General features: G+C 41.2%; 1 protein-coding gene across 2 annotated transcripts in view; it reads left to right on the plus strand.

Moving 5' to 3' along the window:
* The window catches only part of NRG3 (neuregulin 3), a 619,340-nt gene that overhangs the window by 433,536 nt on the left and 167,441 nt on the right, over window positions 1–18,363 (plus strand). For both annotated transcript variants that reach the window (XM_081861189.1, XM_081861188.1), the window contains exon 3: window positions 13,253–13,326. In XM_081861189.1, the coding sequence (XP_081717315.1) occupies window positions 13,253–13,326 (74 nt within the window). The remainder of the gene's footprint in view (window positions 1–13,252; window positions 13,327–18,363) is intronic.

Here is an 18,363-nt window from a genome sequence, read left to right on the forward strand (position 1 = left end):
TTCCTACCTACTCTCTATCACAATATGTTTGGGAAGGAGGAGAATAAATGCTGGCCTGGCAGTGGCCAAGTAGTGAGGAAAGCCAAGCCTCACTTTGGAAGGGAGCAGGGTGCAACTATTTCCAATTGGAGGAGTTGGGAAATTCAGTATCGGCAAGCTGGTGAAAACAATAATGTGGTGACTCTAAACTTCATAACTACAGCCAGAGCTATTTTTCTAGGGGGGGAAAGGGTGCCAAAACTCACCAGGAACACCTCCCTTGCCCTCTTACAATGGCAATGGTGCCCACCTGAGAGGTGCCGGAATAGAGTTTTAGCTGGGGGGAAATGCCCTGATCTCAGCTAGAATTTTCACCATGTTGAACTTAGAACATCATATGAAATGGACTATGTCTGCTGATTTCTGTTCTCCCTTTGAGTGTGGTGGTACTGTCTGTGTATGAAAAGGTTTGCCATTTTGCTGAGAAATTGTTGGTGAATGAAGATGCATAACCAAATCACTGCTTCAGAGATGGAAATGACACATCTCTAAAGACAAATCATAATGGCTTTTCTCTCTGAGAAAACAGATTGTATTTCCTACTGTATTAATTTTCTCCTTCTTTTCCCCTTTAATAAATGGAAAGGCAAGAGTTTCGCTTTACCCTCTTTGCTTTACCAATTAAGTATATTGATACTGTGACGTGTTGTGGGTTGCATGAATATGCAAGTTACACCCCTGCAGTGGTGATGACTAGTTTTTATTTTGTGTTTGTTTAATGTTCAACTTTTGCCCATGACTTGGAGCCTGATCCTATGCATATTTACTTGGAAGCAAGCCCTTCAGGGTTTGATGACACTTAGTTTCCTGTAAATATTAACAGAAAGGTGTTACTCTGAGATCCTTTGTAAGTTATTGGGAATCAAATGTTGTGCACAAGTTAATGATACAGAATTCCTTTCCTAAAACAATATTTGTTTATAGAGGTAGGGAATTATAGGACTGGCTCATTTTATGTGGCATTTATTAGACCACAGTTGAGTGATGGTGAATGATAAACTCCTCTTCTGCATAGTTAAGATAGTAGCCATGCTATTATATATTTGGAGAGGGTGTTGAGTCCATTCACAAGAGTCCTTACTTAAAAATCCAGGACTTCAATTAATTTAATTTAATTAATTGAATAAACTTGAATTAATTCAATCATTGAATCTATAAAAACAAATATATTTGACTTTTTGGTCTTGTTTCCTGACAGAGCATCCATGCCTCTAAGGCCTGCATAACAGGTAGAAATTCAACGGCTGCAGCTACCCTCAGCTTCACTTTGGTAAAGCTTCCTGATCACCTGGAAGCTCTTATTTCTTATCACAAGCAAGTAGCTATGTATAGTTCTTTGCACAGAACTATAAAAGAAAAAGGTGGTAGTCATTGAAGCAGACCCAACTGTCTTCTGTCACTATTGGAAGGAAACCCAATGTGTTTCCCTAGCCCTACAGAGGAATAGCACTGCTAGATGACATTTTGCAATGCTCATAACAACCACAATTGCGCTTTAGTGCTTGAAAGGTACTAATGCATGTCTTTTAGAAGAGGGCAGCATATCCTTTTATTCTTTTATATAGGCCAGGTCAGTAAGATTAGGACAATTTCTAAATGTGTATGTTATCCAAAATAGCTGGTGGTTAAAGATTTAGAAATGTAATAATATTTTTACTGTTTGTTGTTAAAAAAAAAAGTCATTCCATTCAGCATTCATGGTGATAAAGAGTTTGTATGCAAGGTCTAATCAACTCAAGAACGGGGGAGAATAACCCTCATATGAATGCTACTGTTGTTATATAAAGCTTGGCAATGACAAACATCCTTAATGTCCAAAAGTATATACCAGCAAATTCGTTTTACTCACACTGGAGGGCAAATAACATGCTATAGGTAAATATATGCCATGAAGCTCCTTAGTGGTGTCTTTTTTTAAAAAAAGGGAAAAACAGGTTTCGGGGGGAGCGGGAATTTTGAGCAAAGGCCCTGTGAGAGATGGTTGTGTAAATTAACCATATTGTCGCCGCCAATATTTGTATGTGCTCCTGAAGCTCTTTTCAGCTGCTTTTCCCTGCAACCCTACAGGATGCATGTCTGTGAACTGTCCAGGGTTCAAATGCTTGTCTGAAGCGGAGTCAGGTGTTGCAAATTAGTGCCTCACACACTAGCTGCATTCACGCATATACTTTTAAATATATTTGTGGGTCCCTCTTCACTCACCCAAAGCAGCTGAGGAAGCTAAAAGAGTTTTTGATAGGTGTCGTGAAATTTCTCATGAGATGGTGAGGCTTCACGTCTCTTAAGTAGCTGCTGAATGGCATATTTTCGTATGGGTCCATTTTAGTCACTTTCTTTTCAGATATAGGATATAGCAAGCATGCATCTTTTGCTGCAGTCTACAAATAGTGTGGCATTTCTGTAGCTGAGTTTCAGAAACAGAGTACCCGGCATGCTCTTTCCAGTGCAGACTGGATTGCAAATACAGGTCAGGCGAAACTGTGTTTCTCAGGGGGTTTGCTACTAAACGGCCGATTTATCCTACGTGTAAGACCTGATTACCCCTCTTGCTCCCCATTATTTCACAAATGGTGTCAGTCAAGCCTGCACCTGTATGAGTGGCATTTCGGCAACACACTTGAGCCTAATCAGTGCTGGCTGCCACAATTAACCTTACTAGTATTGCTAAGTATTTATTACAGTTCCTTCCTTAACGGGTCAATTTTGATGAATTGCAGCCTGAAACTACTGCACTCTGTGTAAAAACAGGGCCTGCAAGGCACAGGCTGTCACCTGCCAACCAAAGGGAGACCGTTCAAGTACACCTGTCATTTCTTTCACGTTTTACTTTCTCCTGGGCAATTAGGGGAAGGGGTTTTCTTTTCTTTTTTTAAAAAAAATAAATTTTATTGAAGTTATTTACAACACAAATCCACTACAACAATGAAAACAAATCAATCTACCACCATAACATCTAAAACGAAACAAACTTAACAATACACTTACAACAAAGAAAAAACATAAAAAAGAAATAAAAGACTTCCTTTATCCTGTACACGGCTTCCTTATTTACTTCTTATAAACTGTTTCCCGTATAGATAATTATTACTGGCTATTTCAAATTGTAACTTAAGAACCCTAAATCCTCCTGTAGGAATTAATTGAAACAAGTCCAGGTGATTATTTGGGGGCACTGTTTGATAAAATATTCTCTACATTTCCCCCGTTTTTGAAATTCTTGGCTGGGGTGGCCCCTGATGCTTCTAAAAACAGCAGAGGGTCAGCAACTTGGGCCATTATTAGTTGAATGCTAGGGGTTTTCTTGTTTAGATGCTATTTACCAAGGACTATATTTGGTCCCGTCTATTGTTCTTCACTATGGTGGCCAGGTGCAAAAAAAAAAAAAAAAAAAAAAAGGTCAAGCTTCCTGCACCTCTAATAATTTCTCTAATAATTTCATTAGAATTGCACCCAGGGTCTGAAATTCCTTCTTCTACACAACTATTGGAGGTGCAGGAGCACTTTGCGTTATTGTTTGTTTGTTGCTGTCTTTGCAACTGGCCACTATATTCAATGTCCTGATCTAAAATGAATTTTGACTTCTTTTCAGCTTTTTACCTCCCTAAATAGAAAATACATTTTCTCTTTAAATAAAAGAGACTTTGAAGTGGGGTGGGGAGGAAACATTGCATTTCCCTGTTACTCATTTTTGTGTCTATTTATTTATTTATTTATTTATTTATTTATTTATTTATTTATACCACCCTCCATTTATAGATCTCAGGGTGGTTTTCATCCTTGATTTCCCTGCTTCGAAATCTTGCAGAACTCAGTGCACTTCTAGCACCACTGGTCATCCTTAGTGTCTATCTCTATTCTATTCTTTCTTTCTTTCATGATGACTCACTAGAGCCTGAATCTGTCTCTAGCAGTCTTAGCTTTCATAGATCTCACCATACATTTGGAACTGATAAATGCAATTCCTTCTGTTTGGAGCTGTTCCCCTCCCCCCAACTTTGGCAGCACAATATATTCAATCTCTCTAATTGTTTGAATCTTTCTTCTTTCATTCTAACTCACCACCACCAATTACTGTACATCCTCCCAGCTGATCAATGTCAGGTCTTCTAATCATTTTAGTCTGCTCTGCTTTATGCATTGATAATTCTTGAGTGCAGTCTTCCAGAAACAACCCTGGCAGCAAGGAGACAGTTGTCAAAAGAGCTTATATGTATAGTTTCCTCCGTACTCAAAATCCCCCTGTTAACACAGTCAAACTGTGCAAGAACAGGGAGATATGAGCAATAGTGTATGGGAAATGTCAGAGACTCTTATCGGGAAGGGGAAAAAATAGAGATAAATATTCCATTTATTGAAATTATGGTTCTTCGGAAATCATTCTGTGGAGTTGGGCAGTCTATAACTGATGCACCTTAAGACTGCTTCACATATTTAGCTGGGCAGAAATTATTTTTGCAAGACTGGAGCAAGTGCCCATGCTTATGTAAGATCATATTACATAATGTTGATGAATGCATCAACATGAATGTTGATGAATGCATAGTCCATGGTGTGTAGGCTTGATTACTGTGATATTTCCCATGTTGGAAAAAAGGTATTTGTAGGTATTTACATATATGTGCTGCATGCATCCTGAATACACTGGTTTATAGCCACACCTGTTGAGCACACTTCTATTAGATGAGTATCACAACTGACCATATGAACTACAACTACTACAACTTTGTTCACTTATTCTAGAAATCTGTGGCCTGGGCTCATGTTCAGCATTCTCCCCTATTTTCCCAGTCAGGCGCTTTCAATAGTCAGCTCCTCTGCTTTGCTACTGCTCTAAGGTTAGTTCCGTTGCTGACAGTCCCAAACACAGAATCACAAAAAATCCCACTTGAAAACCTTGAGGATTACTATTTTATGTATTTCTCTAAATTCCAGCACCGATCTTTCAGATGGCATATTTCCCTGATATTCATCAAATTTGCAGCTGCACAGATAATGAACAGGAAGCGGCATTTCAGAATGATGCTGTCTTAATTACATGTTTCAGCTTTCCAAATTTGAAAGTAATAACATTAAAAAATTAGCCTGAACTGTAAAAAAAAATATATATTAAAAATTTAAAAAAATGCCACAGTGTAAAAAGAGTTGAGAACAGATTATAACATTGGTACAGATGATAGCAATGAAAGATATAGGTATTTTTGGCAGACAGGAATAAATGTTAAAAGAACTTTTCATTTTTCAGAGGCCAATAGGTCACTGACCTGAATGGAACTGTTTCATAGAGCTGTAAATACGCAGATCTGCCAAATGTGCTGATTGGATTGAGTTCCTGTCTGGAAATCTGCCAAATTCCCTGGTAACCTTGTGAATTCCATATGGGGTAGTCCAAGGGATGCCCGTCTCCTCTTGATTTTTTTCCCATTTTAAAATAATTACAGCTGCCTACAACTGGCCAAGTAACTGAAGGGGCTCCTGCCACCACTATGATGAAAACAATGAAACTATGGCAACAGGCTCCCTGGGAGTGATGCAATTTCATGACATGTGATCACTCTTGGAGGGAATGGGGAGGTGGGTGCCTCTGTACAGCAAGAGAAGAAAAGAGGAAATGACCGTTTTGTGTTGTCTTAACTATATATAAAAAGTTCTGTGTTGGTTACGGGAATGGTGCTGATTCTTCCTAAAACATCCACATAGAACCAGCATGGGCTGGGCCTTTCCCCAAACTTGTGCAGAACCTGGAGCACTTAGAATTGGGTGTTGGGCCCACTCCTATTTCCTGCTCCCCTTCCCTCCACTGCCTGTTTATTCCACCTCCCTTAAAATAAGGATTTTATACCTTGGGAAATGGAGAAAATGGAAGGGTGGGAACAGAAGAATCAAGGAAGGAACTGTGCGGCTTGGTTTGGGGGGCAGTTAAGGAGGGTGGTTGCAAGCTTTACACTTGTCACATCCGTTGCAGGCTTTGAAGCTGAAGTAACAGGAAAAAGGAGGCATTTCCTCCATCAAAGGAGCTAGGGGTGTTTGTTTTGTTGTGCTCTCTCCCTTGACATTACTTCAGTCTGGTCTGGCTTGAGCTTTTTGTGGCTTGAATGAGAGCCAGCTGGATAATCTCTTTTAGATGGTGACAGGGGAAGCCAGCCAACCACACCATCTGAATAAGAATAAAGAGAAGCACAGAGCACCATGTTGCTTTTGGACCACATAAATCACATCTGATACCAGTTCAGTGTTTCTTGCAAGAAGGGCTCTGAAATAAATCCTGTGGTGTGTGGTTTTCAGAAAGAATCTTAATCCCAGAAGCTGATGAATTAATCAGTTAATGCCCATTTTAAATCATCTACTTGGGATGAGTGGGCTTTCTTACATTTTGGTATTGTTCTGTGGGTTGGCCAGCAGGCTGCTCTGCCCTCCTAATTTAGCATGGAGAGTTTCCAAAATTAATTCCACTACTGGTGCCCGTGTAGCTTTCCATGGCTTTCAGTGCCTTCTGCCCACTGGCATGTATTCCACTTCTTTTGTCCTGATGGGCAGACGTGATTGTGTGCATTGAGGCAAAAAGTGCTGGGTGCACCAAGGAATCTTGATGTCCTTTTAGAAACAGTTAACATCAAGGTTCGTTTTTGTGCTGCGGTTCATCATTGTGCACAAGCACTTGTGCACTTCAACAACCTGGAAAAGTAAAATAAAAAAGTCTAGCAATGAACAGACAGAAATCTACATCAGTTCTCCACACATGCAGTCGTCAATGCAGACGCTAGAAATCACAACCAAATTGGCAAGATGCTAATTCACCAGGGACACTCTGCAAAAAGAGCAGGTAATGTTAATTCTGAGCAGAATCAGCACAGACCATAGCTGTCAACTTTTCACTTTTCTTGCAAGGAATCCTATTCGGAATAAGGGAATTTCCCTTTAAAAAAAAGGGAAACGTTGACAGCTATGGCACAGACATGGCCTACTGCCCAAATCCTGCTCTCTACTATGATTACCTCTGCCACCTAATATCCTGTCACCCTCTTCCAAATGGGGGGGGGGAGTCATATTGGGGAAGGGGTTCAGTGTAGCATCTCTCTGCATTTCTGGCTAGCGGTATAGGGTGCTACTGTTGTAATGACACTGGTTGCATCTTTTTCCACAAGGGAAATGTGGGTTGAACTGTGTGATCTCAGAGGGCAGGTATATCAGAGCCTTTGAACACGCTCCAGGGGCCCTGTTGAGGGCTTTTTGTTGTGTGGGCTTCTAAGTGATAATTATTCATGTTGTGCATTGTGACATCATCCCACTTGGCACACCAGGTGTGTTCGGCCCTCCTGATATGAACTATAACTCCATATGTATGGAAACATTTTTGCTTCATCTAAATTGCCACTTTCGAATACTTTCAGGCCAATAAAAATCTATAAGGCAGCACTTATTTATTTATTTTTAAAAGAAAAATCCAGCTATCAAAACTGGTGAATAATGTCTGTACACTTACATAGGCATGCGTAGGCAGGCAGGCTACTATTTTCTTGTCTGGCAGAATTGTGAATTTATGGATGTCACTGCAAATGTAATTCATTCCTAAGATCAATTATGTATGTCAGATCTAATAAAATGATCAACCAGCAAATATCCTATGTCTGTTGCTTAGGAACTGTCTTCAAAGTTTCTGTTTGTCTATTGGATGCCACTCCCCCTCATCCTCCCATTATTTGCATGTTTAGTACGGCACACACACCCCTTATTTGAGCTCAGAGAGTACACCTGTTACCTCAATAATGGGAGGATAAAGAATATACCTTTCTTCACATCTAAAATTTACGTTTAGAGAAGTAAGAATAAATATAGAAAAATGCAGAAAACCAGATTCATTTAAATTGAATACATTATAGGGAAAATATAAAAATTACATAGAAAGTTTAATATTGACCTACTTTCAACTCTTATTTCATTTAATTAAGCTAATTCAGTAAGGAAAGAAAAAGGAATGAAAATTGAGTAAATAAACATTGATATAGATGCAGATACTGGTAACATTTCTTCACTTTTAGCGTTTCACTTGCAAGTTATGTCAAGTGCATCTTTAAAGGGGGATATTTTAGTAGGTTTTTTGTCAACTTGTTTGAAAATTGCAGTCTCATTTCCGCCGCTGCATGAGGGGGGAAAACTCTGTTTACTCTTCTTGACATAAGTTATGTCAGCAAACCCCTATAATTTCTGATAAGACAACCCTAATAATTACCTGATTTAGAGTTTTTAAACAGTATATTTATGTGGTACAAATTTGCAAGTGGGCTGGTGGGTGTGAACGCTCTTTCAGTAGAAGTGACAAATTTCTCAGCCAAATCACTCAGAGGATACAGAGCTATCATCTTTGATGAGACCACCCACAGCTAGACATAATGTCATGTTCATATTCTGCGTGAGTCAAATCCCTTAAATGTGGGGGTTTTTTGCTGTTTCGAATACTTACTTTCCCATATGCTTCAACGGGCTGCAGATAAAAATGGGAATTCTTTTGAAAATGTCACAGGCCCTGAACCTTTGTGCCATAACAGTTACTTGCCAGAAGAAGGTTTTTCCTGGACTACGCTGTAGTTTTTTTGGAGCCAAATTGTGAGCACCCAGAGCGATGGGTTACAACTGCCAGCTAAGCAAGGAGCAGGTGACACACAAAAGCAAGAGGATTTTACTTGGTCCTACAAAGCTACAGACACTGGCCTTGCTCTGAGCAATTTGGCACTCTGGCATAGACTGAGCTCTCAGACTGAGCACCTGTTTTCCTGTTTCTTTTAAGCTTGTCTCCAGACAAGGAGCCCTGAAACATGTGTAGCAATGGCCAAGCGCATCTGTTCTATTCTGAACTGGGTCACCAAACCAAGCAAACAACCAAAAAGCAGAGTTGATTCCAAGTCAATCCTGGCATTAGGAGATGACGGGTCCCTCTCTCCAGCTCCTCTGTGAGACCTGAAACACCTTCTTTATGGTGATTTGGGGGGGGGTTCCTTCCCCTCCCTCTCTGAAATTTGAAATGCTACCACAGCACTGCTGCAGGTAGCAGGGATACTAGGAAAGGTAATTTCAAATGCCAGGGACCAAGAGTTATTTAACTACTTCCCTACCTGACTCTGTTGTCACCACAGCCAGATAAATAAATGGGGGAAACTCTTATCTTGCTCAGATTGCGCTCTCAACTGGAGAACATGAGAGGGTCAGGGTTGCCTGGTTCAGAATACTGACATATTTTATGAGCATGCTGAATTCATTTCACTCCCAAAATCTGTAGCTCCATGTCCATCTTCCATTACACATTGCTGAAAGTTGTTTTCTATCTTTTGTGTTTATGTATTGGCTTCTTCAGCATGGACTGTAGGAGTGTTTAATTTCTTAAGGTCATACGAATCAAGAAAGGGGAGCTCCTATATTTTCGCACCCTGAAAACACCACTTGTGTGTTATGCTCAAGAGTATTGCAGTACAGTTGTACCTCGGGTTACATACACTCCAGGTTACATACGCTTCAGGTTACAGACTCCGCTAACCCAGGAATAGTACCTCGGGTTAAGAGCTTTGCTTCAGGATGAGAACAGAAATTGTGCTCTGGTGGCACAGCGGCAGTGGGAGGCCCCATTAGCTAAAGTGGTGCTTCAGGTTAGGGCAGTTTCAGGTTAAGAATGGACCTCTGGAGCGAATTAAGTACTTAACCCAAGGTACCACTGTATGCAGTTCTGCAGTCCTGCCGTTCAAGCACAGCCGTTTATGTGATTGGGTTGAAACAGAATGGCATATCCTGAGAACCTCAATTTTCATTTACAGTATGCATGTGGGGCAAAGTTTTATTAGATCTCAAGATTGAGAGGGTGGGATTGAAGCTGATATCCAATAATTTGGTGAAATTCTAGAAGCCAGAATGTGGAGTGATTGTGCCTAAATTCCTGTGGACAAAGGTTACATAACCCTTTGCCCTTTCTCATAACTAGCAAACGTGGAAAAAATATGAAAATTCTCTCAATTTTCACTATTCATACATGTCACAGAATTCCTTGGTGCCTAGTTTGTAAACAGTCTTGGTTTTATGCTTGTGTTCCGGCAATTAAATTTAGAAGCACCACAGAAAAATGGAGTGAATATCAGCCCCCTGATAACTTTGTTAATACAAATTGTTGCAGATCATCACCAACAATAATTAGTGTAGAACTCTGAAACTTGTCTTCTAACAGGGACAACATAGGAAAGATATCTCTTCAATTACTGATTTTTTTCTAAGCCTAATTCAAGTTCTTGATGGTTATCTTTAAAACCCTAAATGGCTGTGTGTGACGGAAAAGTTGGTTAAAAGAAGGGTTAACGCACGGCAGCCTCTGATTGGCTGAGGTTCCAGGAGGGAAAATATAAAAGGAATAGATTCTGGAGAGACAGTAGGTTGGTCGGGAAGGAGGGTTGGTTCTTGGTTGGCTGGTTCGGAGGTTCTGAGGTTGGCTGGTTCGGAGGTGGGTTTTGGGAATTGAGGTTAGTTAGGTAGGGAGATAGCTGGAGAATTTTGGGACTGCCAGGAGAGAGAGTTGGTTCAAGATAAACATCCATTCTGAGTGTAATACGGAAGGTTCCTTAGGAGCAGCACTGTTTAACGGGGTGTGTGTCTGAAGTGCAACCCTAGAAAGGAGCCAAACTCTAAAGCAGTACAGTGGTACCTCGGGTTAAGTACTTAATTGGTTCCAGAGGTCTGTACTTAACCTGAAACTGTTCTTAACCTGAAGCTCCACTTTAGCTAATGGGGCCTCCTGCTGCTTCCGTGCCACCGGAGCACGATTTCTGTTCTCATCCTGAAGCAAAGTTCTTAACCTGAAGCACTATTTCTGGGTTAGCGGAGTCTGTACCCTGAAGTATATGTAACCTGAAGTGTATGTAACCTGAGGTACCACTGTACCTAGGTTTTATCCCTCTACGTTGTCATTTTACCTTGGATTTTAAGTAAAGTGTTCCTGTTTCTTTAAAAAGAAAACCCAACTGAGACTCCAATTCTTAGTTTTCCCCTCACGAAGGTCCCCCAAGATTATACTCTGGGAACGTTTGTATGCCTGCGGGTTAATGGTTGTTCTGAGAGGTGGGGGCAACATAACCAAATGAGAGCGGGTCCAACGGCGATAGGGGGAAAAATAATTAAGTACCGTTGCGCTCACTGGTGTCCTGTCCCACTGTGTCCCATATATTCATCCCCATTTGCTGAAATCAGATTCTGGTTCTGGTCTATATTCCATAACTTTCCCAAATAAAGCCATCAAGCGCTAGGAGCAGGGACTTCCATATAATGAAAATTCTGCTGTTCAATGAAAGCATTATCCCTCCCCCAGGAATTAGATGGGTTAATTTCTGAATTATTTTCAAGAGACATACCTAGTGATGCTGGTAGTTTTGTATTCCATAGTTGTCAATTGCCATCTGAACAGTCTAGATACTCAGAGACCGTTGGGGATGGCTAGGTAGTAGATACTTAAAGAATATAGACGACCACTGTGTGTCTGAAGATTGTGTAGATGAGTCTTGATGCAGCCCCAAACATAACAGCTTCTTGTCATTCTCCCCGGCCCTTTCAAAGTCCTGACCCACAAAATTCTGTTCTGCCTCTCTCTTACTATTGACACAGGTGGGTGAGTTTATACCAGTGGCATAGCGTGGGGGGTGCAGGGGGGGCCGGCCGCACCGGGCGCAACATCTGGGGGTTAGGGTTAGGGGGTGCAAATCCACAGGTTAGGGGGCGCAAATCCATGGGTTAGGCGGCGCAAAATACTTGCCTTGCCCCAGGTGCTGACAACCCACGCTACGCCACTGGTTTATACACAGATGTGAAATTCCATATCATTGTTCTGGTGACACCCAAATATCTCTCTTTTTCCTCCAGCCCAAGTTCTCTCTTACTAAGTGTCAAACTGTGTTTAGAAACTGTCTGTGGATAAGTCAATTGAAGCTAAATGCAGACAAGTATCGGGCAATAATGGCTAGAAATCCTTATGGCTGTCAGAGTAGGATTTCCCATATTGACTGGGTTTTACTTCCGAATATTTGTAGCCTCAGTATGCTTCTGCCTCCATGGGCAGGAACAGACTGAACAGATTGCTAGGGGGTCATTTCACCAGTGAAAGATCAGCCTTACTATGAAACATCAAAATAGTCAAAGTAAAAAAACGCAGAGAAATGAAGAAATCCAGGACTGCAGTGATCTTGGGGCTGGTTCATTCATGAATTGCACATCTCTTGTTTTCCCCATTACTGATAACTTGCATCATTAAGTACTTGAGCCACTGAGACCTGGGTTCAAACCCCTGCACATTTAAAAGAAAGGGTAATTTATGATTTGATGATAATTTTTTAAACAAAAATGGTTTCATGGCAACTTATGAAATTCTTGTAATATTACGCTCATTCTTTAAAAGAGCAAAACCAGGTTTTTTACCATTTTCTTGTTATGATATCAAGTAATGGTCTTAGGGGGGGAAGGGGACTCAGGTGGTGCTGTGGAGCCTCTTGGGCTTGCTGGTCAGAAGGTCGGCGGTTCGAATCCCCACAATGGGGTGAGCTCCCGTTGCTCGGTCCCTGCTCCTGCCAACCTAGCAGTTTGAAAGCACGTCAAAGTGCAAATAGATAAATGGGTACCACTCCGGTGGGAAGGTAAACAGCGTTTCCATGTGCTGCTCTGGTTCACCAGAAGTGGCTTAGTCATGCTGGCCACATGACCTGGAAAAACTCTCTGTGGACAAACACTGGCTCCCTCAGCCAGTAAAGCGAGATGAGCGCCGCAACCCCAGAGTCATTTGCGACTGGACTTAACTTAAGGTCAGGGGTCCCTTTACCCCTTTACCTTTAGGGAACATATTTTAATATCCAAAAAGCGTAACCTTTCAGTGTCATAACATAGTGGTGTTGATGCCATAACAAAGACCCAAGAGGGAATCCTGCCACACTGAAGCAACTTCTATGGCTGCTGGTCAGGATCCTTTGCAACACACTGGGTCCTGTGGCAGACATATAGGGCTCCTCAGCAGGGGAGGGGATGCAGAAAGGTTTTCTTGGAGGCAGAATGTTTGGGAACCACTCACACTGCTGCTCCAGGTGGTTGAAAACGTTTTCGCTCTGTCTTAGCGTTCAGAGCAATGTTTGCAGTTGACTGATGCCTTGCAATTAGCCTGTCACTACCGCATGCGTATGTTTGTCATTTTTCCCCTTTTTCCCAGGTGCAAAGAGGGCTACCAAGGAGTCCGCTGTGACCAATTTTTGCCGAAAACCGACTCAATCTTGTCAGATCCAAGTATGTCAAATGTTTCTTTTTTCCTTTTTCTTCTTCTGTCTTTATTACATGCCAGAGGTAACCTTTGCCATATGATGTGACCTTTTGTTCATTGTCAAAATTACATCAAAACCCATTTCAGGAGCTTGTAAAGTATTTTGTATAATGAAATAGTCTTGAGCCTTTCTCATCATGTTATATTTTCTGGGGGAAAGCTATACAGAATAACATATTCCTTTAGCCACTGTCTCTCCAACAGGGCATGTGGTGCCCTCCAGAATTTGCTATACTACAGTTCCCATTAGCCCCAGCTAGAATTTCCCATGGTTGGGTTGATGTGAGTTGAAAACAAAACACCAGCTTTTAAAAATATATACAAGCAAAATGCTTGTCATTATAGCTGGTAGGACATGCTTGTAGTCTGGGATGATGTCTGAGATAGCCACTGTCTTTCTTCAGTATAACCCTGTCTTGGTTTCAAATTCTTGTTCATGGGGGGGGGGGTCCCCCATGGTCGTGGGGATTTGTTTTTCTATACCTGTATACTATCTATATGTTAATGGTGTGCAGTTGGAAATATATCACTGTTTGGTTTTATTGTATGCCTGTTATGTTCAGACATTACAGTAAGTCATGATTTATCATTCTGGGAACAAGCCACCATGAACCTCAGGCTCACATATTCTTTCCCCTCCTCTTCTGATGTGGCTGGGAGGAGTTCAAAATTTTTGCTTTTGTCTTAGACTAACTGCAGCCAAGTATTATGTCTGAAGCTGGACAAACTGTAGTTAGTTCTCCTAACTATGGTTGGTTGAAACCAGCCCTTTTAAAACCATTGTTTAGTATTGCATCTGAACTGGGCCTGTTTGTTCATTACTGAGTTTCTGCTGTTGCTACATTTGTTGAGGGGACTTGAATATTATTTTGTAGGGGATTGTTTTTTAAAAATATATATATTATGATTGTCAGCTGTCCTGAGAATGAGAAAACTGGGAAGAAACAACTAAATAAATTTTGAACACATGCATCTCACTGGGGTGGGGGTGGGGGGTGGGGAGAGAGATGCAACCTAGCATATTACACCAGAAGCTGAAAAAGAGGATGTACTCATCAAAGTCTTTCAGTTAGCAATTTTACTCTTTCTTTTTTAAAATATAAAATGAAGTCCAGTGTTGATTCTTCACTGTTTTTTGAGTCTACGAAACAGGAGGTTCGTGTTTGAAAGTTGGGGCTTCTTCCCTTATGAAGGCTGGGATTTGTTTCTTCCTCTTTGTGCCCCCCCCTTCTTACTGCTGCTCTTTGTCATTTTGCCAAAGTTTCTTGACTTGCTCTTCTGTATTGTATGTCCTGTGCCTTGCATTGTGGCCTTTTCTTTATTCCTTCAGCATTAACTGTCGTAGTAAGATGACCTGGGACAAATCAGCCTGTGTTTCCCTCCATTTAAAACTTCATGCATCTATAAGATTGGAAGCTGTTAGGTAGGCTGGATTCACTGAATGTGCATCCCTATTGGTAAAATAGGAACAGTAAGCAACAGTGACTGAAGTTCCACACATCATAGGAATCCAACTTAAAATCTGGACTTCTATTTTTGCTAGATCTTGACATAGTACAGCCTTGAAACTATTTATCAGAAGGTTAGACATTGATATTTTGGTTCAGTTGTGGAAATTAAGTCATTGAGTACTGTAGGGGAAAATGTAAGGCTAATGTAGGTACAAAGAGACATGGCTGTATGGAGTTCAACTATGAAACTTTAAACCTGATAGTTTTTGAAGGTATTTGCAATGCTATTCCTCTCCATTGTCAGTTTTGGTTGTCTGTCCAGTCTTTCCATTGCAGCCTTATTCAGAAACACAGAGAAGTGAGATTAGCAATGTGGTCATTGTCCCATGCCCAACGACAACTTGCCCACTGGCTTTGCTCTCCAGCCCCAGGTGTTTGGTGGAAGCTCTGAACAGGAAACCAGTGCATGTAGACTCCTTGCAATTACTAATCTTCTGCAGTGGAGGTGAAGTAAAAATCACAGGAGGTGAAGTAAAAATTGCTGATGTCCCCATGCACACACAAAAACACATGCATAAAGCACTGAGGATCCTGACCCAAATGTTGAACGCAAATATCATATCACATACTAATATCAAAGTCCTATAAATATATACAGAATATTCATCTGCTTAGAGTTACCTAGTGGATGTTCGTCACAAAACTCCACAGAGAATAACTGGGGGAAACAAATGTGTTTCGGTTATGGTTGCAAGAAGACTTTGACTCAAAATTTGACATGAGATTTTAGTGTGAACTAATCTTTTACCAGAAATCTTATTTAAGGGCAGTGGGAAGGAAACCGTCCTGCAACAATCACATTTTGAAGGGGAGGTGGTAGTCAGTGCAGAGTTTAATACTTCTCATGCACCATTGACTTCCACTCTTCACTTGTGTCTGACATTATGTCAGCAAAATGAGCTTTTTTCTTCCAATGAGTACTCCAGTTGGCTCTGACCCTTCGGAGGGGTACTCCGTTAACAGCCATCATGCAGACAAAACTTGTACGTCTGCCAGTAAGGTTTCTGGGATAGACAGTAGACAATGGATATGCATCCCCACAGCATTTCTCAATATATAGAAACACCTACTCTGCTGCAGACAAATTATCACAGGTAAAATTCAGAAGCCTGCAAGCTGAAGGGAGGGATCTAGGTCTAAGATGAAACCACCTAGTATAACTGTTCCCATTCACTAAAATTTGTGACACTGGCAAAAAAAATAAATCTTATTTGCTTTCTTTGCTGTTAGTGATGTCATTCTACAGCCAAGCCAGGTTAGCAACCTAGTATTTTGACATAATTCCATTTACCATGTGACTCCTAATTAGGTGGGATCATATATGTGACTATATATATAGTCATTCACACACACACACACACACACACACACACACACACACACTCACAGAATGACAGAATGATCACTCCAATCCTCAATCCCTCATCACTGTCATGTATATATATGTACATCAGTGATGAGGGATTGAGGATTGGAGTGATCATTCTGTGATATTAGGGCAGTGGACAAAGCTGTATGGTAACTTTTGAATAAATGTGTTTTAATTTAAATATATATGTGTGTGACTAATCCAAAGAGGAGGTGGATTGGGAGGATGACCCTGAAAAAGCAAAAAAATCAAGGGGAACAATGTTGCTGAAGAGAATCATAAATATGGTGAATGTTCACATGCTCAAAGCATTTTTTTTGGGGGGTGGGTGTGACATTTTCACATGGAGTCAGGCATTTAGGCATGCAGATTCACCCCTCTTCCATAAGTTATGTACACAATCAGCTGCGTGAAACAGGCTTCCAACAAATAGCCTCTTTGGACTTCTGTCAACATTGGCATATAATCTTCATGAATCAAGGGGAAGTGCAGTGTAGCATATGCATCCTGCTGCAGAACCCTTGTGGTTCTGGACTCACATTTCACCCAACTAGTCCTACTGGTTTCATTAAGAACACATGCCGCAGCGCTTGCCAAGATAACAAAGGCACCATCTGCATTGGCAACCTGTGTTCCTCAAAGGAATTGGGTTTGCCATGTAAATGTGAAGCCTTTTCCCAATGTATTAGCAGTTTCTGGGCTGTTTCCCCATCATCAACACCACCTAGCAATTAGATTAAAACAAGAGAGCACTATCAACCTCTGGTGTATCTAGCATGGTTTTTGTCCAGGTTTTGCTTCATTTAGAAGTGTCTTGAATCCACAGCTCAGCAATGAAGTTTGGTACCTCAATTTTGGAGGGTTTTCTAAAAAATAATTATTATTCAGCTTTTTAAACTGGCCTGTTTTCTATTCGTAGCCAGACTGTTTCTGAGCATACACGCATCTTTACTGTGGTGCCTTACTGTTGACCCTGCTGTTCTTAATACACTTTCCTCCACTACTGCATTGATAGGAAGGTGAAATTGTTCCAGTAACTTGTCAGATCGCATTTACTGGCCTCAAAGCAGGGAAGTTCATCATTTAAGCAGTCATAATTCTTGATGCCCAAGGAAATGAATATAAGCAGGAGAGGTCACCTGGAGATGGCATTTGGGGATAACCATGAAAGCACTCTATATATAGGCAATTAAGTTGAAGAGAGTTTTCAAAAGATATGCCACATCTATCTTAACTGCTATGCTCATCGTTGTTGTCCCCCCCCCCCCCTTCAGTATTCAAGTTCCAAGTTTAAAAAATTGAAGGAGCTGGCTCTTCATGGGTGCTTTAATGTCGTCTCTCTCCCATCAAACACACACTGAAAAATGGATGTTTGACACACATGCATTATATTGGCAACTAAGAAACATCATGCAATGAACCTATGAACATCATTTCTATGCAGCGTTACTGAGAACATGGACAGTTTTAAAAGGCTTCCACACTCTTGTGCTCTCCTCCTCCACTCCCACCATCTTTGGTCATTCACACTTTTTTTTTTCAACAAGGACACACAGGATTACATGGTTCAGCAAAGTCAATTTGATAGCAGGTAAAAAAATCAAATGAGCTTGCATACTGATGCTTGAGGTTCTTACATCATATGTAAAATTTTGGTGGGTACATAATATCTACATAGAGTATATCTATGTAGTTATCTCTAGATGCTCTAGTTATCTCCTGCTTGGACTACGGCAATGCGCTCTACGTGGGGTTACCTTTGAAGATGACCCGGAAACTGCAATTAATCCAGAATGTGGCAGCTAGACAGGTGACTGGGAGTGGCCGCCGCGACCACATAACACTGGTCCTGAGAGATCTGCATTGGCTCCCAGTACGTTTCCAAGCACAATTCAAAGTGTTGGTGGTGACCTTTGAAGCCCTAAATGGCCTCAGTCATGTATACCTGAAGGAGCGACTCCACCCCCATCATTCAGCCCGGACACTGAGATCCAGCACCGAGGGCCTTCTGGCGGTTCCCTCATTGTGAGAAGTGAGGTTACAGGGAACCAGGCAGAGGGCCTTCTCTGTAGTGGTGCCCGCCCTGTGGAACACCCTCCCATCAGATGTGAAGGTTATATTAT

Source organism: Podarcis erhardii, assembly GCF_964252035.2.
Source record: "Podarcis erhardii genome assembly, chromosome: 5".
Classification (NCBI taxonomy): Eukaryota; Metazoa; Chordata; class Lepidosauria; order Squamata; family Lacertidae; genus Podarcis; species Podarcis erhardii.